At 41.4% G+C, this 23,622-nt stretch overlaps 1 protein-coding gene across 2 annotated transcripts in view; it reads right to left on the minus strand.

Annotated features, from left to right (window-relative positions):
* Nucleotides 1-7,780: 7,780 nt before the first annotated feature.
* IKBKE (inhibitor of nuclear factor kappa B kinase subunit epsilon) overlaps nt 7,781-23,622 on the minus strand; it is a 50,875-nt gene continuing 35,033 nt past the window's right edge. For both annotated transcript variants that reach the window (XM_060231290.1, XM_060231291.1), the window contains 6 exons: nt 21,971-22,010; nt 20,351-20,452; nt 14,748-14,844; nt 13,464-13,564; nt 9,898-9,969; nt 7,781-8,394 (listed from right to left, as the gene is read on the minus strand). In XM_060231290.1, the coding sequence (XP_060087273.1) occupies nt 8,361-8,394; nt 9,898-9,969; nt 13,464-13,564; nt 14,748-14,844; nt 20,351-20,452; nt 21,971-22,010 (446 nt within the window). In that variant the 3' untranslated portion in view covers nt 7,781-8,360. The remainder of the gene's footprint in view (nt 8,395-9,897; nt 9,970-13,463; nt 13,565-14,747; nt 14,845-20,350; nt 20,453-21,970; nt 22,011-23,622) is intronic.

Genomic DNA, 23,622 nt, shown 5'->3' on the forward strand with positions numbered 1-23,622 from the left:
CGCCTGGCCTAGCCCCAGCTCGTGACAGAAGGCTGCTTTTAAACTAAGATTGAAAGCCTTCTACATTACACCCAATGTTCATGGCAGTCTCCATCTTCTAAAGGAGGACAATTATAAAAGTACTTGGGTATAAAGCATCAAGATGCACTAAACTTGGCTAGACTGAGGGTGACTAATATAGATCAAACAAGCACCTCAGTTCGTGCAAGGCATGTGTGTTCTAATTTCACACTAGGGATTGTGTCCCCTAAGAAAATTCCTTCTTATATGAGCTTCCTTACAGTCCCTAGATTTAAATATGTTTCTATGCTAGCTTGGCTGAATGTTTTTCCAACTGCAGTGCTAAGGGGACGTTTTGCTAAAATTCCATACTCAGACCGATTGTGTGACTGTACATCAGGTATAATAGAGACACTAGATCACCTTATGTTATTCTGCCATCAGTGGACTATGCCCAGATTCTTTTGGATTATTCCTATTTTACATAAACATCGACTTCCTGTGAAATCTTGGGTGACAACCCTACTGCTGGTAGTTGTGGACCCTGAAATAACTCACTGGATGGCAAAATATTTGTCAATAGTACTCTCTCTAAAATGAAGGCCTGGATGTGCTGCTAATATGTACTGAGATTTTAGCTCTGATTTTATATTGTTATAATGTTTTATAATGTTAAAGAGTTTTATGGAATTTTATATTAATATTAGGTATTCAGATTATTTAATTATGTTTTGTGATTATGATTATTGGTTTTTCTTCTTGTTGTTAGTCTATTTTGGTTTAAAATTATTTGTAATTTGTTTTCTATTTACTGTTTTGTTTTATCTTGAGCTTAATACCATTGGTCAAAGAAGCTAACAAATAAAAGGAAAGAACATGGCAGTGGGTAGCTGTGCCTACCTTCTCTAAAATGGTGACAAAGTCCTCGCTGAGAAGTAGCACTGCAAGATATTGGTCTTTTTCTTAAAATGCTATTTTTCAAATTTTCTGCAAATCTTGAAGGTTTGTATGAAGATGTGTCCTCTGTGTACCTAGGCCCATTCTTTGATCCCCCCCCTCCCCACAGGGGCCAGTCAATTTAATGGAGATGCAAGTTCAGCTCTACTCACTCAGCTACTCTAAGAACAGATGATCAGTGCTGCTTCATCTGTGTGAGGGCATGGAAGAGAAGTTCCACAGGCACTGAGCCCGAAATCCTGGAGGGTGTACTTCCCATCCCCTGATCCTCCTCACAGCAGTGTCTTGCATATGGGGCTGTGGATATTTACACAGCAAGCCTTTCTTCTGTGGAGAGATTGCTCCCTGACTCAATAGAACAACTAAGCAGAGAGACAGTAATATCTATCAAGAGAGCTCAGCAAAACACCTTTATTTAAGGTCAATGCAACTGCACCGTGAGGTACTTGTATGCTGTAAGTGATCCTGAATTCACAGCGGAAGATTGGTAACATTTTAGTCTCATGATGACAGAGTTGGCTGTCAGGTTGCCTCAGCCTGAAAAATGTGGTCACTCAAAGATGCAGAAGAGTCAGCATTCCACACCAACAATATTCATTCTAAGATGTGTCTTCTGAGAACCCTGGACAGGCTCCATTTTTGTTGTGAAAATAAAAAGTGCACAGGACGTTTCTGTTACCGAGGTATCTCCTTGCATATCCCCTACTGCTAGCTTTGTACACCTAGTCAGTATGGAAGGCATTTCCATGTGGTGCTGTCAATTGAACATTGTTAGGAAGAGAGTGTGTTAGTGTGTGTCATTTGTAGGGTCTTTCTTATCAGATTTGCTCTTCACATGGCTGTTTCATTTATACAGTCCTCTATTGTGGATCAATTTCCAAATGCCCTGATGACTGTATATATGTAGGGGTGCTATTAGCTCCCACAGCTATGAAGACTAAGAAACTGACCCACATATCTAGGCATTACATTACAATTCATATGTGATTTTGGTGATATAAATGAAAAATGCAAAAAGATTGAAATGAGATAGTAGATCAACTTTGCAGCATGATCACCAATAGATTCAGAAACCTGACACAAGCACATTTGAAGCTGTCAGTTTTTCATGCCAGAGACCTGATACTAGCCCATTCAGAACTGCCTTCTTTTTTCCATGTGGTCACCAAAAGTGGGAGAGAAGCTGAAATGCACTTTAAGTAAATTTAGCTTTGTAGCTCAAATCTGTTTTGAACAGAGCAGGCCTCCCTTCAGTCGCTCAGTTTGCAGCCTGGGGGCAGGTGCCTGCTAGGAAGATTCATTGTCACTCAGCCTAGAGGTAGCATTATTAGCACAGAAGGAAATTAACAGTCCATAGACAGTGATTTATCTCCTAAGGGATGGGGGAAAGGAGTGCCAAGGGAATTCCTTTTAAACTCTCATACTCCTCATTAAAAAAACTGATCCTCTAAAAGGGAAGGAGGTACCCCAATATCCAGCACAGCCATTCCATTTTTCTGCAGCCAGCATTTGTCATTGCAACATTTAGCTCCATCTGCAGCCTGGAGACCTTTAGTTTTGCCTGCATGCCATCCTTTGGGGTTTGAGTCCATAAATCACTTCCTAAGCAGCCTGAATAGGGCACAAGGCAGGGAGGCTGCAGCTGCTTTCTCTGATGGTAAATAGCTTCCCAATATCATCTTAATGCCTTGCACCCCTGGAGACCCCAGGGCTTCCTATATCATCACTTGACACATTGTGGTTGCTGGCACACAGCTGAGTCAGCAGATAGCCTCCGAGGATAGCCTTGTAAAGTCCAAGGTTAAAAAACCATATGGATTGCAGTATCCCCCCCCACACCTACCTAAAAACCCCATTTGCTACTGAATACTCAGTTTGTCTTCCATTTCCTCATAGTATCAGTTATCCTCCCAGCTCTCATCTGAGGGCTATTATCACTAGTACACACAAATACATATAGTTATGCTCAAACAGCATGCTCTAGAGAAAAAAAAAGCTACTTCAAGAAAGGATTGTTGGGGGTGGAGAGTCAAAGCAGGGAGTGGGTGTTTGCAGTTCACTCTTTGTGTCCAATTGACCCCTTCCAAAGTAGCGTTTCCTCTTTAAAAATCAAGAGGGCAGGGGATATCAGGACACCATCACTGTCATTTGCATATGACAGTATAGATTGTTCCATAGGGGTACAGCTTTCCCCTAAAGGCTCACAGGGAGTTATTCAACACAACTGTTTACTGCTTTGTCATACAGTGAAGCTCCAGTCTTTCTAAAATTGTTTCTATGTCCCTTGATTGCATTAGATGCATTTTACAAACCTTTTTCAAATGTTCAGTTCAATATTTATAGATATATCAGATTTTCAGGTCTTAACCTACAAAAGCAAAATTGCCGGTATGATCCAGAGGGCTACATGGCAAAGAACCGTTCACAGAAGGCTCCTATCAATAGTCTCTTGAGAAACTGTTTGATCACTTCTACCCCTTTATAAATATGCACATCCCAGCCACATGGGAGTTGCTTACAGTTCCAATCAGTGAGAAAGGTGGTTTATCAATACAAAAATTAAAAAGTACAGGCACTATTTTCCCTTGGTTAAACAGAAGCCCAGTGACCCCTTAAAGAATATTTATTCCAGCACAGCTCTCAAGAGCTTAATTCCTCAACTGTATTCTGAAAAAGGGAATTCTGACTCACAAAAGTTTATGCTGGAATAACTGTTGTTGGTTTTTAAAGGTACCTTTGGTCTTCTGCTTAATTTTGCTACAACAGATTAACATGGCTGTCCCCATGGAATTACTTAATCCTTGGTGCACTTTCATGGAACTTCAGCATGTGTGAAGAGCTGATAAAATGGGGAAGACAATTGCATTCAGCCATAGAAGCCACAGATGATGCAGCTACCCTCCTGGTACCCCATGAATTCCTTCCTTGGCTCTATCCCATTTGTGCTCCCTTCAGCCTCAGCAAAGCAGAAGCCTCCCAGGATCAGCTTTCTGGGTTACATTCTCTGCCTTCAGCATCTCATCAGCTGAAAATCTCCCTCCTCATCAGCCAGTTTCACAGGTGCTCCTTTTATTCCCCCCAATCCAAGCTCCTCCCCTTCCTGCTTTTCCCCATCCAATCCACCTGAGTTCAGACCTATTTTTTACCTCCCTCATTTCACTATGCTCTGTGCCTGGCTAACCCCCAGCCACCTCTGTCTCACAAGGATAGCTTGTCCTGCCTGTCTCTCCTGAGTTGGAGGAAGCTGCTGCCATGCTCTGACTGCAAGTGAGTTCCCTGGGTGTGAGGCCACCTCTGCTCCAGAATCTGAGACCCTGGCTGTCTCTGGGCACATGAGCTGCAGGTTTTGTGAAACAACAATGAAGCAGCATCTTGCATGCAGCTGAGCATGTGCTGGTGTGCTTGTTTGTGTACATACATACAAGTGACCCAAAACTTGAAGAAAGTTCAAAGGTGGTTTCGGGAGCAGTTTGAGAAGCTTGGTCTTTTTCTTAAATGCTATCAGAAAAGGGGATGGAATAAGAAGTTCCAGTGAGTGTATATCTGTTCTTTGGTCCACACCTAAATGGGTGGCACACCTGGATTTCAGCCAAATACATTATTCCAGTGGTAGTTTCCTATGCTGACTCCCTTACTATGTCATCTCATTTAAAAACTTACAACAAAAGGCAGAGTAACCTCTCTTCCCTTCCTGATCTCGTTGATTCTTAAGAATACAAAAGTTCCAAGGCTGTATGCAGGAACTTAAAAGCACACCTCCCTGCTCCATTGTGGAAAACAGACAGAAATGTTTATAATATATTTGTGGCAACAAGGCATCTCCATCATGCATTTTTTTTTATTGACTCTTACTGGAAACACCTGAATCCCCAGCAAGGCCTTGCAAGTAACAGTGAGAATGCTGACTGGCTCAAGTCAGCCCGGCCTATCCAGGCAAAGCAGCATTCAGAATTGGAAACAAAGGCTGTGACCAGACCCTCACATGTATATAATAGAGGTTCCTTTTTAGTTTCTTGCGCCAGAAGTGCATTAGAGGCTCGTCAGGAGTTATGCTGAAAGGAAACTGTACAAAAACTAAGGCATATATACTTGGAGACAATTTCAAATACTTCACAGAGGCAAACTTGACTATTACACACAATGAGGAGGTGAAGCTAGTAAGTTCTTTTATTTCCAACATTTCTAAACTGCTTTTTAAAGGCATTTGAAACAACATAATAAAAAATAAATATGATCCTGTACTGACTGCAGCTGCCACACAGGTTGACACATCAGAGGCAACACTCAGGTATGAGGGTGCCACCAGATCAGAACTAAACATGGACCAGGAAGCACAAAAGCAGCCAGGGCAGTTAGCAAAGCCCTGCCAAATAAAACTCCATAGTGTTCTCTCCCCCATAGTGTTGTGTCTGTGATATGATTACACTACCACACAGGTCATGTCACATGCTGCAGGTGACTGATGAGTAAATTTGATAGAGATACATACTCTGGCATGAATAATTACATAATCTTGGATATATATACATCTAAAACATGTCATGTGTGATGGAGCCTATCAGTGGTCATCATATGGTCACCACCAGTGCCTTCACATCACACACAATGCAATTTGTTGGTGCACATTGTTTTTCTGAGAACTATTCCAAACTTCTCACTGAACATACAATTAGAAATTAAGGAGGATTCTGATTTTAAGAAAGAAAACAAAAAATCTGTCTTTTATACAATGGTCACAATTGCCAATTCTCAAGTTTTTTCCCACATACAAAAACCCCAAGGAAAATAATGAGCACTTTATGCCTATTTTTTCCAGTGTCTGATTTTGAAAATGAAACAGTAGCATGGCTAGTGCTGGATGAGTAAAGTAGGAATCAACACAGATTAAAGCAAAAGAGAACATTTTAAGAGAGACCTGACGTCTTATCATCCCAGGTATTAGTTGGCTTAACAGGTAAACCTTAGGGTTGTCAATCCCCAGGTGGGAGCAGAGGACCCCCTGGCTTGGAGACCCTCCTCCTGCTTCAGGGTTATCAGAAAATGGGGGGAGGGGGAAATGTTGCTGGGGACTCCATTATACCCTATGGAGACAAATTCTCATAGAGTACAATGGAACAATCTGTCAGTATCTGAGGCTCTAAGGAGGCTATTTTTTGAGGAAGAGGTGCCAAATATTCAGCATAACAGCCAGTACCTCTCCTCAAAACACCCTCCAAGTTTCAAAATTCTATGAGTTCCAAAGGTTACCCTATCCTTCATTATTCCAAATGGAGGGAAGGCATTTAAATGTGGTTGACAGAACTCCCTTTGGTGTTCAATTGTGCTTGTCACACCCTTGCTCCTGGCTTCACCCTCAAAGTCCCCAGATATTTCTTGAGTTGGACTTGGCAACTCTAGCAAATCTTGTTAACTGCCCATTAACGTTATGAAGCAATTAGGCCCATTCTATTCATGGTTCCTTAGAGGTAATGGCTATGAATTTTAAAAAATCTGCAGCATCTAATGTCTAAGTTGAAACAGGGATACTTCAGGATGACAAATGCACGTTTTGTGGTTGGGAACGAGAACATCGAGTGATGACTTGAGTGTCTGAAAGGGTCATAACAGATCAAACACCATAGGAAAAAATTGAATGAGGTTTTCCAATGAAGTCAGTTCACACATTCAGTTGTCATTCATCAAGTGAACAGTAATCAAATATCAAGAAACCATTATGTAAATATGGCCAGACCTACTGCCAAGTGTAGGTTTAAAATATATGGAAAACCCTGACCAATATTTTATTTTATATTTTGGGAGAAATGCTGCCCATGAAAATCATGTTTAACTATTCTATCCCATAAACCCGTAACACGATCAATCAAAATCAAAATTTTTTAGAAAAGGGAGTTACTGGTTCAGATGATATGCTAGCTCTGCCTACTGAGGTCCAGGCTTTACCTCCCTGCCCACTCAATGTATTTGTCAGCACCTCCAGGTATCCGCATGGTGCCATGTGTAGATGGAGCCCAGTCATGTGTGCAGATACTCTATGGCTGCGATCACACACACACAATAATGCACTTTCAATCCATTTTCAATGCACTTTACAACTGTGTGAACTGGCAAAAATCCAGTTGGAAAGTGCATTGAAAGTGGTTTGAAAGTACATTATTTTGTGTGTGTGATCGCAGCCTATATGTGCAATATTGCAAGGGCAATTTGAGTCACTTCTAATAATTATATGCTAGCAAAAATAATTTTCATTATGACGGGGAAGAAACTGATATTGCAAATACCCCTAAGGGAAGAAACTGATATTGCAAATACCCCCGTTTGGTACCAGGCCATCCACTCTCAAGGGTGGAGAGCAGTGGTCTCCAAGTGCTGAGATATATATTTTTTTCCACAGGCATAAGAGGCAACTATTCATTCATACCAGAGAAACTGAAGCTTCAAACGTGATCCCTGGTCCTGAGGAAATGAGCCATTAGGAACATCTACTTCTATTTGATTCTGCCTTTATAACTCAGAACGGAGACAATTTTTTACAGGGAGCTGAAAGAGACGCAACAGAGCCATTATTTCTCATAAGGTCTGTGCATTACTCCAGGTTATTTCAGTTTCTGTGGTGTTTCAACAACCTTTGGAGCCTTTTTGATAAGACATTATATCAGGGGGGAAATAAATAAGGGTATATGCCAGAGGCAACAATACCACTGTGATGATGTCACTTTTAATATCTACTGCCCTCAGTCTCTGATGACAAATCATTCTTCTGCATTAACCCACCAGAGGGCACAGCAAAGAGCAAAACTCAACTGAAAGACTAAGTCACTGGAGGCCTGGTAAGACATGGCATGTTGCTTTATCAGAGTACTTAATACATAAGAATACTGGTGTATTTCTGCTGAAGAATCTTTCCTGCATATGTTTCCAGGTGAATAACCAATTCATTTTCTGTACGTATTCCTCCAGGGAAATCACTGCAAAAGCATTCCCACTGTGAGACAAATGATGAGGTCAAATGGGCTCCTAGAAGCTTAATGTCTATGTCCTTACTAAGTACATAAGTATTTGTACTTCTGAATAACGAACACTGCAGATAAGTCAGCTTGCTAACTTGGGAGGGCTCCCCTGCTTTTTGTAGCTGTAGGACAAATGGGCATTTGCAAATCACTCTTTTCTCAGCATGCACTTGCTTGGATGCTCCAAGTTTGTCAGACCTCAAACTCAGGGAACATGACCACACTATGCAGATTAATTAGATCCATGGTACAGCGAAGCCACATTAAAATACTAGAATAGGGAAGTAGAATACATTGGTATATTTGAGACAAAATGCTGCGGATTTCTAGTGCTGGATGAAAACTGATATGTCCACGATGCAATATTGTTTCAGGATCTGAAAATTACTTTTTCCCTTATAAGTCTGGTGTGGATGTAAAACCATTTAACCTATAGGAACAAAGTCAGAGAAAAAGGTTTAGATTAAAGATTTTTGTTCAGTTTTCTGTTTTTTTCCCCCTTAACAGAGAAATAATATAGCAATACATGTCCCCAGTGATTTGCCCTTCCACACAACAGTCCATTTAGGAGAAAATAAACATTACTTTAAAAAAAGAAAGATAGCCATAGAAGTACAGGGATTCTCACAAGATAAAGGAGGCCTTGGTCTTACTGATCTGAACTATTCCCATGCTGCTTTTTTACAAGCAAGCTGAATAAGCTTCTTATTGTGACAATCCGACATGCACAGCTAAACAAGGTTCTCTTGGAAGGGTTCACTATTAGTTTTTAGTTTTCTAACTTGAAAAAAAAATGCTGAGCCCGTTGCAAGGAACTGAATGCTCTGTAAGAAAGGAAGACAGACATGCAGATGAAACAAAGGAGAGGTGATATGGGCGAAGAGCAGACATGTATTCAAATGTTCTTAACACAGCTATCACCTTGCATGCTTAAGAGACTGTTTGCTTCCTCTCAATCTATATTTACACCACACATGAACAAACAAAAATTACAAAACCAGGACTAGACTGATTGCACAACCTCCCCAAATTGTCACTTTGGGCACCAGTGAAGCAACATGTCCCAAGCAGTGTTCCCTCTAAGCTGAGTTAACGTGAGCTAGCTCAGATTTTTAGCTTCCAGCTCACACATTTTTGTCTTAGCTCAGGAAAAATGGCCCCAGAGCACAATAAGTTATGCAGTAGTTCACAACTTTAATACCAATAGCTCACAAAGTAGAATTTTTGCTCACAAGATTCTGCAACTTAGAGGGAACATTGGTTTCAAGTCTCTTCCCCCTAGGTTTTTAATTTTTTTTAAACTGGAAATTTGTAGGCATGGATCTGGGCACTGTTTTGATCCATAATTTAGGTGATATTGACTTGAGATTTGCACCCAAGACACTATTCCTGTTGTGGGTCTCTCATATCACAGGAAATAGCATCACACTAGACTGGGACATTGTTGTGAGGAACCCAACAGATCTACCAACCCACACCTCCGACCCATTCTCTTCAGTCACCCTAGAGTGGTTTCTTGATAATCTCCTCCAAGAAGCAAGTTGGAGTGCAGATAATTCCCTGAGCTTAGGTATCTTCCAGAAGTATGCCAAAAACATCAATTTGGACTGGCATTAATTTGGGCTGCTTAAGCAAGGGTAATTTTAGCTTCATATTGCTATTTTGACCTTTAATTTCCTTTAGCAAATGAAGCATTTGATGTTTATAAATGTTGTTATTCACCTTAGAGACTTCACAGGCTAAATTTTATAAAACTACTGAAATATGTCTGGAGAGAAATTTATTTTCTCCTCCCTACAAATACATTATTTTATCCTTCATTGTTGTTTGTTTTACTGTGGGAGGAAGCAGACATTTTCTTTAAATCCACATCAGGCCATTGTATTCTAGTACCCTTTATACCATCACTCAGAGCTGTTTTAGAGCTTCTTACCTCTGGATGATGCTGTTGTTTAGCTGCAGATTGTTAGCTACTATTTTCATCTGTTCTTGTAGCTCTTGCATTCTGTTCAAAATACAAAAAAGGCTTTTAACTATGAAGCCAATGCAGCTTCCTCCAACCAAGAAAAGCGCTCACAATCGTTAATATATGAGCATGCTCCTTCCCAACCACTGGTCTGTGGGCCCTCTGAGCCCCTCAGTTTGACCTCCAAATCTTTATTTCTTACACATCCTGTCACTGCCCCAGTATTCTTCTCTGCTGCTCTAAGAGTCTGCCAGTGTCCTAAATTCAACTGATGTTTCCTTACAACACTGTGAATGCACACTGTCATAAAGAATCTAGAATATCTAGGACTGGGTTGGCAACTAAATCAAGTAGCCAACATTCAATATCTGTGCAACAACAAAATTTAAAATAAGCCCTCAATATTAAGCTACTGGCTACATATTCAGTGTGTATGAATAAAAGTAGTAGGAAGAAATTTATTAAGATTGAAGGCACAGCTGGCTTGGAGATTTAGGGTGCCCAGGGCACCCAGGCTTCACTCCCATGGGGAAACACAAAGGTGGTGCCAATCCTCCTTGCACCTGGCAGCAGGGCAAGCCCCAGTGGTGGCACTTGCTGGCACCTACTACCCTCTTCACCTTTCCCTACACCATGGGGAAGCAGGAAGATTTCCAGTCATCCTTCTCACCCTTGGAAGTGGGGTAAGCCCTGGCATCTTCTTCACCTCCCCCCGCCGCACGGGTAGGCAGGGAGACACTGTTGGTCCTTCTCTTTCAGTGGTTGGTGAAGTCACTTCATCCACCTTGGCATGAACATGACGCACCATGCCCCACCTTCTCAACAGAGGGAGTGAGCCATGACCAGTCATCTGCTAGGGCCAGCTCCCCGATGCCATGTCCAGGCATGGTGGCCAGGCTGTTTGGTGCCCTTCTATGGCTGACACCCTAACAATCACCTAGGACTGCCTAGTGAACAGGCTTCCCTGACTATGGGTAACAAATGTATTTATGTGCTTTAAAACTATGAATTTCTTTATTCCATAAATCAACATATTCCATTTGTTACCCAACATATTCCATTTAGTATACAATTTTTGAAAATGTTCTAGTGTATGCCATGATTGCTGATGAAAATAGTACTACCCTAACAAATTTTTTTACAACTGAGAGTTTTGACAAGCAGATGTAATTTTGCAAGTGGAAGATTATGATGCCTTAGATGAGGAGATGTGATATACCCTAACTAACAGTTGAAATAATAATTGGAAAAAATACTCCAGATTAGCATAAACTTTATCACTTCATATGTAAGGAAACAGAAGCACCTCTGAATGGAAGGCATGAAAGCTGAACACTTGGGCACAGGTCAGCTGGAAAACCTAGACACAGATTCCTCACTAGCAGTTGCTCCACTCCTGGACTTCTGCTTTCCCTGGCTCAATTGATCAGTTCCCCACCAGTTGCTGTGTGGGCACATTTTGACACGTAGCTCCTTCCAATTTCCCTCGTGGCTTCTTGCTCTCGTTTTTCGAAGATCCAGAATCTGCAAGGAAAAGTGAAGGGAGCTGCAGCTCAAAATGCACCCACACAGCAGCTGGTGAAGAACTGATCGCTTGAGCCGGGAAAACCAAAAGCCCATGGGTGGAGCAACTGCTAGTAAGGAAAACTGCTTTGGGGGGAATATTCCTGTAAGGGACACAAGTGCCTGAAGGAAACAGCAGAAAAGGCAGTTACCTAATGACAGGGGGAAAGGATTTTTCTTGAAAAATCATTAACATTTTCTTTGCAAGAATAACAGTTTTTATTTATTTATTTTCTCAATTTATATTTCCAAGGAATCTCACTGTGGATTGCAACAGTGCTGCCTTTTTTCACTACAGATTTTTTTGTTGTTCAGTCGCACAGTTGAGTCCTACTCTTTGAGGCCCCATGGACAAAGTCATGCCAGGCCCTCCTGTCTTCCACCATCCTCCAAAATCTGCTCAAATTCGTGTTTGTTACATCAGTAACGCTGTCCAACCATCTCATCTTTTGCTGTCCCCTTCTTTTGCCTTGTCTTTCCCAGCATCAGGATCTTCTCCAGTGAGTGCTCCCTTCTCATTTGGTGGCCAAAGTATTTGAGCTTCAGCATCTGACCTTCCAGTCTGGGTTGATTTCCCTTAGGATTGACTGATTTGATCTTCTTGCAGTCCAAGGGACTCTCAAAATTCTTCTCCAGCACCACAGCTCGAAAGCATCTATTCTTCTGCACTTGGCCTTCCTTATGGCCCAGCTCTCACAGCCATACATTACTACTGGGAATACCATTGCTTTGACTATATAGACTTTTGTTGGCAGGGTGATGTCTCTACTTTTTATTATACTGCCCATATAATAGCTGTCCTCCCAAGGAGCAAATGTCTTTTAATTTCATGGCTACAGTCACCATCTCCAGTGATCTTGGATCCCAGAAATGTGAAGTCTGTCACTACTTCGATGTCTTCCCCTTCTATTTGCCAAGGTGTGATGGGGCCAGATGCCATGATCTTAGTTTTTTTGATGTTGAGTTTCAAGCCTACTTTTGTGCTCTCCTCTTTCACCCTCAACAAGAGGTTCTTTGGGTCCTCCTCACTTTCTGCCATTAGAGTGGTATCATCTGCATATCTGAGGTTGTTGATGTTTTTCCCGGCAATCTTAATTCCAGCTTCTGCTTCATCCAGGCCGGCATTCTGCATTATGTACTCTGCATATAAATTAAATAAGCAGGGTGACAATATACATCCTTGTCGAACATCTTTTCCTATTCTATACAATCAGTTGTTCCATATCCCATTCTGACCGTTGCTTCTTGACCCTTACGCAGGTTTCTCAAGAGAAATGTGAGGTGGTCTGGTACTCCCATCTCTTTAAGGACTTGCCAGTTTGTTGTGATCCACACAATCAAAGACTTTAGCGTAGTCAATGAAGCAGAAATAGACATTTTTCTGATACTCCCGTGCTTTCTCCATAATCCACTGAATGTTGGCAATTTGATCTCTAGTTCCTCTACCTCTCCAAAACCCAGCTTGAACTTCTGGTAGTTCCTGATCTACATACTGCTGAAGCCTAGCTTGTAGGATCTTTAACATGACCTTGCTGGCATGTTAAATGAGTGCAATGGTGCGATAGTTTGAACTACAGATTACAGAAACTCTAACCCACTCTGTATTACCCTGATTCCCATCTGCCACTCCTGCTGTATGCTATGCACTGGGTAGATATTGGCCAGACCTGCCTTTGACTGCTCATTGTTTTGGAACATCTGTGCTATTAATTATCATTAGTGTGCCTGGAGCAGATTCATAGATTATAGCCATTTTGTCCTTAACTAATGTTATGAATTGTGATTTATTGGATTGTTGATTTTAGGATTTTAATAGATCAATATATATGTTTTTATGCTGTTACCTGCCCCGAGCCTGCCTTGGCAAGATATAAATCTCATCAATAAACAAACAAACTAGTGTCAAGAGAAGAGCACTCTGGGAACATCCAGTTTCCATATCCCTTGGCAACGGCATTGGGCATACGTACCCAGACATCATAGCCTGGTTTTTCTGCTTTAAGGAACCTTGTGAAGAATGAACAGTTGTCATTTTGTCCTGAAGGAATCTCTGTGGCAGCTCATCCAAAACCTTCAAGAAAATGAAAATGCACATCTCATTGCAGGCAACTCTAGCTCTTTCGTAATTATTATTTGATGCTATTGAAAATGAAATGCCTTTAAATTGAGTACAATGTTTACATGAAAGTCATGGTTGCCTCTACAGGTTACTTTAAAATAATGGAGCTGATTATATGAAATACTGCTTTCATAAACCAGCATGGGTGCATCTTACTTGCGGAAAGTGCCACATCTAGTAGTATTGTCTGTTAGTCAGGGATTAGGAAACCATGTTATTCATCTAATGGCTACAATAATCACTGGACTGCCTCAGTATTTTAAGCCTTCATCATATGACACACATGAAGCTAACTTATATGGAATCAGATCACTGGTCCATCAAGTTCAGTAATGTCTATTTAGAATGGCAATTGCTCTCCTTGGTCTAAAATAGAGGTCTTTCACATCACCTGCTACCTACCCAGTCCTTTTAACGTGAGATGCCAGGGACTGAACCTGGGATCTTTTGCATGCCAAACGGATGCTGTAGCAACTGAGCCATGGTGCCTCCATTTGACATCACCACATTACTGGAGAAGACCCTTGCAAGATTACAGCAGCATGGTTTGCTAATTAGCAGTCTAGAACCATCATCCCATTAAGTTCTTCTGCCATCCAGAAAAGTACTGGTGTTGGTTATGATATTCCTCAAATGTTTACAGGGAAAACCTTACAAATTGCTATTCTAAGAGGTGATATCTAGAGATCATGCCCTTAGCTAAAGATTACTCTTGACAAGGCACACAGAGTTCTAATGCCTCTTTTCATTCTGATAATAAATCAGCTTGCAAGCCATTTTTACTTCCAAGGTCTTCCAAGGTATGTATAAGTAGTCTGAATCCAAGATTTTGAAACATGAAGAACAATTTTCAATCTCAAGTCCTGCCCCACTGTTCATCCTGTGCAATTTTCTTTATTTTTCTTTATTTCTGCATGCCACTGAAAACCCAGAGATTGGACCCCATTCAGTGGCTTGATCAAGCTCAGCACTTAGAAACAAATGCAGTTCTATGACACAGTTGTAGATTCACGTAACTGAAGATAACTGAGGCTCAGATAATATGAATTCTACCCTATATGCTGGTATTTTTATCAAAATTATTATAACTGAGTTGCTTTAAATGCAGAGTCCTAAGCAGAAAGAAAATCTGTACATTATAGAGGTCATCCTGGCATCCTGACATCTCCACACTGCAGGCAGTTAATGATCTGTTAAGTTTCTTCAAATGTTTCCTCATCTCAAACACCTTCCTGCAGGTAAAACAAAATCCTAGTTAATAGCTGTTAGCAATGGAGAGCTGCCCCCTTTCTTTTAATAACTTCATGTTTAAGTTGCTCTGAAATGAAAATACTTAAACCAAACAGTTTAGTGTTCAGATATAGAGTTCACCAGGAACTGAATGGCCAAGCTCTACAAAACTGATGTTACTCCACAAAAATGATATCCCCCCCCCCCCATAAAGTACATTTAGATTTTAAAAATTGGTTGGATCCAAAAGTGTCCATTTGCTACAGGGACAGAAGAAGGGATCTGCAATTTGTACTGATATTCCACTTCAACAGCCTATTCAATTGCAACCCATATTCTTCCCGAGGATACCCTGGCCTTTTTGGGTGGCTCAGAGGGTTGCAGAAGACAAGAGGAGGAAGGAAGGGTCCATTCTGCCAGCCAAGTTCTGCTAATGGTTATTGGGATCCAACCCTCTATTAATATTTTACTACATGAACATCCTGACTTTCATTCATTATGAAACACAAAGCATTATAATCAGGTTCCCAGGTGATCTCCTATCCAGGCATTGATCAAACTCAGACCAGCTTAGCTCTGGCAAGGTTCCTGAATCACATGCTTTGAAGACCAAGCTCTGGGGCTATACATTTTGCATCTCACTGCAGCTTTGAGGCATTTTTCATAGCAAGAAAAGGAAAGGTAGTTACAAGTCCCAGATGCACACTATTATCTTCCATACCCTGTAGAATTTACAGAGGAATTAGTAAGAAACTAAGATGCTATGGGACTTAAATCTCACTGCAGTAAGAAACTTTTTAACTTGAACAAGAACAAAAAAAGGAGTGAGACACAGACCAGACTTCAATGGAAAACTAACAAAATCATGGTATATCATGTACATAAGTAATTAATTATGTCTTTGGGAGACCATGTGACTATCCAAAACCTTTCAGGTATCTTGGGTATATGAACTGTTAACACAGCGACAACTAATACAAATACAATAAAAGTGCCTAGCCAAGTACTTATCTCTGAAATAAGATGTAGCATTGATAGAATAACCAGTTTAATAAATTTTTAGCTTTGAAAACAAGGGACACGATTTAGTCAAAGATTAGTATTTTAAATCCCAGTAGTTTCAGTGCCTGACTTCTTCCCATTGCAATCATGCTCCAATCATCTACCTAAAATCAGGGCCAGATCTGGGGGTGGGGGGTGTTTTGGGCACCTCCCCTGCAGGAAGGGGGGGAGAAAGATCAGCTTCTTTTGCACTCCCACCGGCCCACTGGAATCCCTTCTCTTGCCTCACACGCAGCCATACAGGAATACAATAATCGCTCCCTCTCGGCTGCTTTTCTTCTCTCCCCCTCCTTGCCACCCCAGCCCCTTCCCATTGGCGTCTGGTCCTACACACCTTCCCGACAGCGTAATCGGTTGTGTGTGTTGGGGTGAGAGGGACAGAGGGAAGAATCTCATGGACTATCTCCTCCCCCCCTTCAGAAGTGCTTTCAAAAAAACCAGCCTCTGCTCTGCATGAAAAAGCCCTTTGCCAGCAGTTTGACAATTGCAGTTCATTCCTGCAGCTCATCAAAGTAAGGCAGGTGAGAAAAAAATCCAGGCTGACCATTTGCTGCTACTGAAACAGAGAATAGAAAGAAGAGTCGATTTCTCTATTCCACCTCTGGGATTCTTCTGTAAACAAGACCTGCTCGCTCTCTCCAAGACCACCACCCCCTGTCCCTCCACCCTTTCCAGACTTAGAACCAACAAGCCTGAAGGGAAGATCATGGACATGCTGGTAGGAGAATCTCAAAGAAGTCAGTGATTGACATGCATTGGAGTAAGTTTTTATGGGAAAAGGTAAAAGTCAGGTCTACACGGATCCTCATGTATTCATATGATTTTTACATTGAAATGAAATCAAACAACCATCATGCTGTAGATCCTGTCTTAGACTATAGGCAGCACCAGAAAAATCATGCCTCCATGAATCTGTGGCACCACAACATGGGAAAAACATGTTTCCAAACCACGGATCCTCATGGATCCTCATGATTTTTGCTTCGGATCCCCCCAAGCTCACCATCAATTCTTATATCATGTCCATGGGCAGAGTTTGCACCACAGAAATCATGGATCCATGGTTTCATGGCAGCACCATGGACCAAAAACTTGATTTTGAACCATGGATCCTCATGATTTTTGCTTTGGATCCCCCCAAGCTAACCATCCAATCACATATCATGTCCATGGGCAGAGTATGCACCTCAGAAACCATGGATCCATGATTTCTGTGGTGCAAACAATGTCCACGGACATGATATAAGATGGTGAGCTTCGGGGGATCCAAAGCAAAAATCATGGGGATCCATGGTTCAAAACCAAGTTTTTGCTCTAGGGTGCTGCCAAGAAGCTGTGGATCCATGATTTCTGTGGTGCAAACTCTGCCCATGGACATGATATGTGATTGGATGGTGAGCTTGGGGGGATCCAAAGCAAAAATCATGAGAATCCATGAGGATCTGTGGTTCAAAATCAAGTTTTTGGTCCATGGTGCTGCCATGAAACTGTGGATCTATGATTTCTGTGGTGCAAACTCTGCCCATGGACATGATAGAAGAATTGATGGTGAGCTTGGGGGGATCTAAAGCAAAACTCATAAGGATCATGGTTTGGAAACATGTTTTTCCATTGTTGTAGCACCACAGATTCGTGGAGGTATGATTTTTCTGGAATTGCCTATAGTCTAAGACAGGATCTACAGCATGATGGTGGTTTCATTTCATTTCACCATGAAAATCATATGAATTCATGGTGATCCTTGTAGATCCGACTTTCACACAGACCCAGTTTTTAGAGTATCCTGTTGCAAACACTTTGCATTTTCGCTTACTTATCCCTTGCAATCCTTAGCTCTTCCATAAGACAGAGACTTGCCTTATGTTAGTCTGTGCAGCACCCTATAAAGGAACAAAACTATGAATATTATTACTAGTTCTCTGTTTTCAAGGTGAGAAGCTCTCTAAATTTTATACTGGCTTGTAAGAAAGTCCCACTGAATTTAATGAGACTAGAGGAGAAGGGACCTAAAATTGCAGCTGAGAGTCCTGAACCTTTACTCAGAAGTAACTTCCACATAGCTCAGGATTTAGTATCAAGTATATATGCTTGGGACTGTGGCCTTCTTTGCTGCAGATCCCAAACAGTTTATGCACTTAAAGAAATGCAAACAGCCATCAGATCCTTGGAAAGAAATGCATGCCATATTGAGAAGGGAAAACCAACCTGGGATGAAGATCCTGTGAATTTAGGGGGATATATTTGTGAGTTTCCTGCATTGTGCAGGGAGTTGGACTAGATGACCCTGGAGGTCCCTTCCAACTCTAGGATGCTATGATTCTAGGTTCCTATCCTTTTGCCACTGCTACACAACTCTAGAGAAGGGAATTTAAACTTTAACCCCCTTCTCTGGTGTGGCGCTGCAGAGGGGCACACAAAATTAGTTTTGGCTAGGGCTCAAAACACTCTAGGGCCAGCCCTGCTGAGGCTTCCCCTCCCCATACAAACACCTGATGGGGTGTTTAAATGGAGTGTGTGTGTCAGATTGCCCAAGGGTCCCTTCATTTTTTGGATGGGGGTGCCATTTTTTGGTTTTGCCCCCTCTCAAAAAATATGTAGATCCAGCCCTGCCTAAAATATGCATCTGGAGTTCCACTTTTCATGTACTCTTTGTTAGAATGCTGTGGTGCCATCCAGTAGTCCTATGTAACATGACGACTATTCATGATACAGAGAAGGGGTTGTAAAGGTAATCTTAGTTTGGTCTGATGTCATTCAGCAGCACTACTAAAAGAACAGTATTAAGCTAAGTTAGGTATCTCTAAGTGCATTGAAGTCAATGGGTTTAGAAGGGTATAATTCTGTTTAGGATTGTAGTCTAAGTCTAAAATGTATCTGATGAAGAAAGCTTCAGTTCTTGAAAGCTCATACTCACCAGATTTTGTTGGTCTCTAAGGCACTACTGGACTCAAGCTAGTCTAATTCTTGCATCAGCTTTCATGTTATGGCTTCATAATTTGGTGCTACCACATTTTGACTGAACCTATTCAAACCTGACAACTTCTGTCTAGACAACTAAATTCTCAAAGTGACTAGTATATCAAAAACCCTCAGCCCCAGCTAAACAGACTGGAAAAGGTGCTGTGCTCTAAAAGCATACTGCAATTTTAAAAACCCTGTTATGGCCGCAACTGCTTCCCTAAGTGACTGCACTTTTCTCTGGTGTAATAAGTCAATGCATTGGCTCTCCATCACCACCAGACAATTTGCTCTTTGCATTATTCCCCAAACACCATTTAACATAAAATCATTCTTTCTAAGTGCTGCTCTTTGTCTTAATAATGGCTTCCTTCCAATATGAGGAACTTGCTTGATGCAGCAAACAAAGACTGCCATCAATACTCCAGCTCTGAGGCTTGAGAAGATTTGCAGTGTGTAGGCTGCTGAAATGGGTACCAAACTCCAGCTCGATGACGTGCCTGTATTGATGTCAGCTGCCCTGCTGTGGACCAAATCATGCAAATAGGGAAAAATCCCTCATTTCTAGTTAAGCTGAGGATTTCAGAAATGCTCTAGACAATAGTAGGGAAAATTTATGCTCCTGCATCTGAGGAGTTATTATAAAGCCTAATACAAGCTTGGAAACAAGTATGGGATTTTGTATGCAACACCCTCCTTCCTCAGGTGCATAATGAACACAGGAGTGTGGCAGAGAGGGAAAACATTGCAAAGTGTTTTGAAGGTACCCTAGAAATGTACTATTCATAAGTTAAGCTTGGAAGGTAAAGAAGAAGTGGGGAAGATATTGAATCCAAACAATTCACCACTGAAGGTATCCCTATGTAGACTTTACTTTCTCTGCCTCCTTCATGCTTTATCAAAAAAATGGCTTTTTGAGTCATGAAGTGCTATTCATCTCTATGAAACACTGAAGTGTGAGGGTGTTATAGAAGCCACAAACACTGCTGTGGCTTCTGTAACACTCTCACCTCTCATAGGACAGTCACCAGACTTCCCCCTTCTTAATAGCACTATATTTGTACCCAAACAAACTGGGTAAAATGACAAGGTAGCATTATGAAAAAGAAAGTAAGGGTAGCATCTTATGTAGGATCAAGAGGTATTGTTCCTACCCAAACATCTGAGGAGCTAATCCTCTTCTCCCTCATCCTGCTGAGGCAAAAGCCAAAGGGGACAGCTCACCAATGCCTTCAAATGAAGCCCTGTTTGTGTCTTCTGGAATCTGTGTCAGTCATGCACATACATCACAAAGCATATAACCCTACACATGTACAATCTGATGACTGTACCAATTACGCATTTATAGGATCACTGAGTGAAACAATAATATGCATAGGAGATTATCACAAATCCAGAAGCCATATGTCATGTCAAATGGTCCGAAAAAAGGGCAATGCTTTAGAAAAAGCCAGGGAAGGTGTTCAAGGGACACATTGATTTGATTACCTCATTCTGGTTCCATGTACCAACAGAGCAGCCTGGTATTGCTGTGCACAGTCATCTTGAAAAATAGAAAGAACCTTTTTGGCTAAATGTCCCAAGTTCACCCTAAGAATTAATTCACCAAAAGAAAACATACATTATTTTAATTAGTTTTAAATTTTTCTAAGACAGTCTTGACAGTATGATAAAAAGAAGTTCAGATTTTATTAAGTAACCACATCCTTTGTTCAGTTTTGGGGGGGGGGTTGCATGTAAGTAATTAGTTGTAGCCTATGGATGTTCTGCTGGTGGAAGCAGATATTTCTCTTTCTTCCCCCAGCCTTTCTATGGCCACCAAAAAGGCAATTGCTGGGAATCAGGGAGCCTCACAGACAAAAATGGTCAACACACAACAGGATTGAGGTGAGGAAGTGAATAAGGCAAGAATGCTCCCTCTTTCTCTTAAAACAGGAAGGTTAATGGTATATAATCCAAGGTTTATAGGTCTTAACGAGACTGGACCCAGTCATATTAATTTCAAATGGAATCTTTGCCAAATGCCTTCACTCAGAAAGTTTAGGCAGCCTTACTGAAGGATAGCAAAGGCACATGCAAAAGTTTAAATCAGTGCAGAAACCAGTTATTTAATACTGGGAGAAATTTGCTTTCAACTGAGAAGATGATGACAACAACCTACCCTTCACCATGAATCTCAGTCTCAGAGTGACCTACAATCTCCTCTACCTTTCTTCCCCACAACAGACACCCTGTGAGGTAGGTGGGACTGAAAGAGCTCTCACAGAAGCTGCCCTTTCAAGGACAGCTTGGCGAAAGCTATGGCTAACCCAAGGCCATTTCAGCAGCTGCAAGTGGAGAGTGGGGAATCAGACCCAGTTCTCCCAGATAAAAGTCTGCACACTTAACCACTACACCAAACTGGCTCTTATGGAAGTTACTCCATAAATATATTTTGGTCTCAGAGCTTGCACGTGAGTGTGGGGAAAAGAGCTCATTTCCAACCTGCTATCTTCTACATGAGGCCTAGTTCATATGTTACCTAATGTACATGATAGCTACCAAATAGTCACCACCATGTGGATGGGCTCCAAATCACAGCAGCAATATATGCTGATAGGAGCAGCTCCCGATGAGGATCTGACACTAGTGTGGACAGCAGAGAAACAATCTGGGCTACCCAAGAGCTGGTTCATGCTTGTGCGTATGTCACGATTTCTGTACAGATTAAGCCTGACAGCTGTGAAGTGACTCTATTGAAAACCAATATATTCAGCATGACACACAGGGATATGAAAGTTCTTCCCAAGATATTATATCTGAACAGGTCTTCACAGACTTAAATAACAAAAACATGTTGTCTTGTCAACAGGCATTTACATCCAATTGGGGCCATGCTGGTGTTCTTTAAGGGATGGGGACAGCACAAATTCTCTGGTCAATGGCAGAGGCCTGGATGCCCTTCCTCTGATCTCTTCAGTCACAGAATGACTATGAAGTAGGTCCTGGAATGGCCTCTATCATTCAATCTTAGCATTAATACTGAAGGAATACATAATGGCACTTTAAAGACTGATGGAATACATGCTGGAAAGGCTCAATGCCAGCTGGCCAGTTGTACATACTTACTTATCCAGCTTGTGGATCTGCTGTTCATTGTACAACAGTCCTAGAAAGAAAAGCAATCAGAAAACATAATTCACAAATGACTACTTCAAAGAGGAACTGAATGAGAAGCAGGGAAATAAAGTGATCTGGGAACTCAGCTCTATGTGGTTTGCTTTTTTACTTTAAAAGATTCCCTACACACACACACACACACACATCATTCCGTATTTCATATTAGCTCTTAATTCCCTTTTAGTTTGTTTGTTTGGAGGTTTTTGGTACAGTCATGGCCAAGAACTGCCAGTTGTCTCCCAATTCTACCCTACTGCATGATGAAGTCCCATTTCCCACAAGATATGCTTCTCAGATCTGAAAGAATGCCCAGGCTACAATGTCCTGCTGCTCCATCTTCAACTTTTGCCCTCCTGAGGGGCAATCTGTATAAGACTGAGAATATGGGAAGCCCTATAGTGAGCTCCTTGGAATAATATGATATGAAGAAGTAAAAATACAGAGTAGTGCTGGTTGCATTTTAAGGTTTCATGTTTTCAGCAGATACCTCCTGAGCCAGTTCAAAATGTCTGAAAACCAGCCTAGCTATTACTGAAATATAACAAAAGGAAGCAGGATTTATGCACTGCTGAACAAGAACAGTGATCCATACAGAAACTGCTGGCTGAGAACTCAAGCAGTAAAGTTTGTTAGTGCAATATGTGAAACACAGCGTACAATAAACACCAACGATCTCTGTGTACAGGTATCCTTTGTATGAGTTCTCAGGTATTTTGCTAAGACTGGACCTCTAAAATTATCTAATTTTGACTTGGGGCCTCAATTCTGGGCTCTAGCCTTTATCTGCAGGCTCTCTTGCCCATTCAGAGGATTTCAGAAGAACTCCCAACTTGCCATGAAGCCTATTGGTTGTATGATATGCCTCTGTTCTGCCACAGTCCTCACTATTTATTTATTTATTTATTTATTTATATTAAGATTTATACCCCGCCCTTCTCACCTAAGTGTCTCAGGGCGGCTTACAACATAATAATTAAAACAACTTCAATTTAAAACATTTAAAAATACAATTAAACCATAAATTAGTAAAAAAGAAGATAGAATAAAACCGGTGGCCTATAGATACATTTTTTTTCCATCCAAGATGTTTTACATTGTCAGCTAATGTCATAGGCCTGCCGAAAGAGGACTGTCTTGCAGGCCCTGCGGAATTGCCCTAATTGGCAAGGATGCATGTTCATGTATGCAAGAAGCTACTAGCCCCTTGTAAGGTTGCTAACCTTCTGGTGGGGCCTGAAGATCTCCCGGAATAACAACTGATTTCCAGACAACACGTTGGTTTCCCTAAACAAAATAGCTACTTTGGGGGTGGGGTCTATGGCATTATATCCCACTCAGGTCCCACCCATCCCCAATCCCATTTTCCCCAAACTCCACCCTCCAAATCTCCAAGAATTCCTCAACCTGGAGCTGGCAACCCTAGTCCCATGCATCAGCAGTGTTGTGATTAGTTGCAGCTTTCAGTAATTTTATCTTGTCTAAACAGGTGCTGCTAAACTGATGGTTAAGTATAGCAATATTCCATAACATTTTGTTTATTTTAAGATGTTGATGCTAAGAAGTGTAGTTTGCACCACAATAGCATTTCAAGAGACCTGTTT

The sequence above is a fragment of the Heteronotia binoei genome, chromosome 2 (assembly GCF_032191835.1).
Source record: "Heteronotia binoei isolate CCM8104 ecotype False Entrance Well chromosome 2, APGP_CSIRO_Hbin_v1, whole genome shotgun sequence".
NCBI classification, from domain to species: domain Eukaryota; kingdom Metazoa; phylum Chordata; class Lepidosauria; order Squamata; family Gekkonidae; genus Heteronotia; species Heteronotia binoei.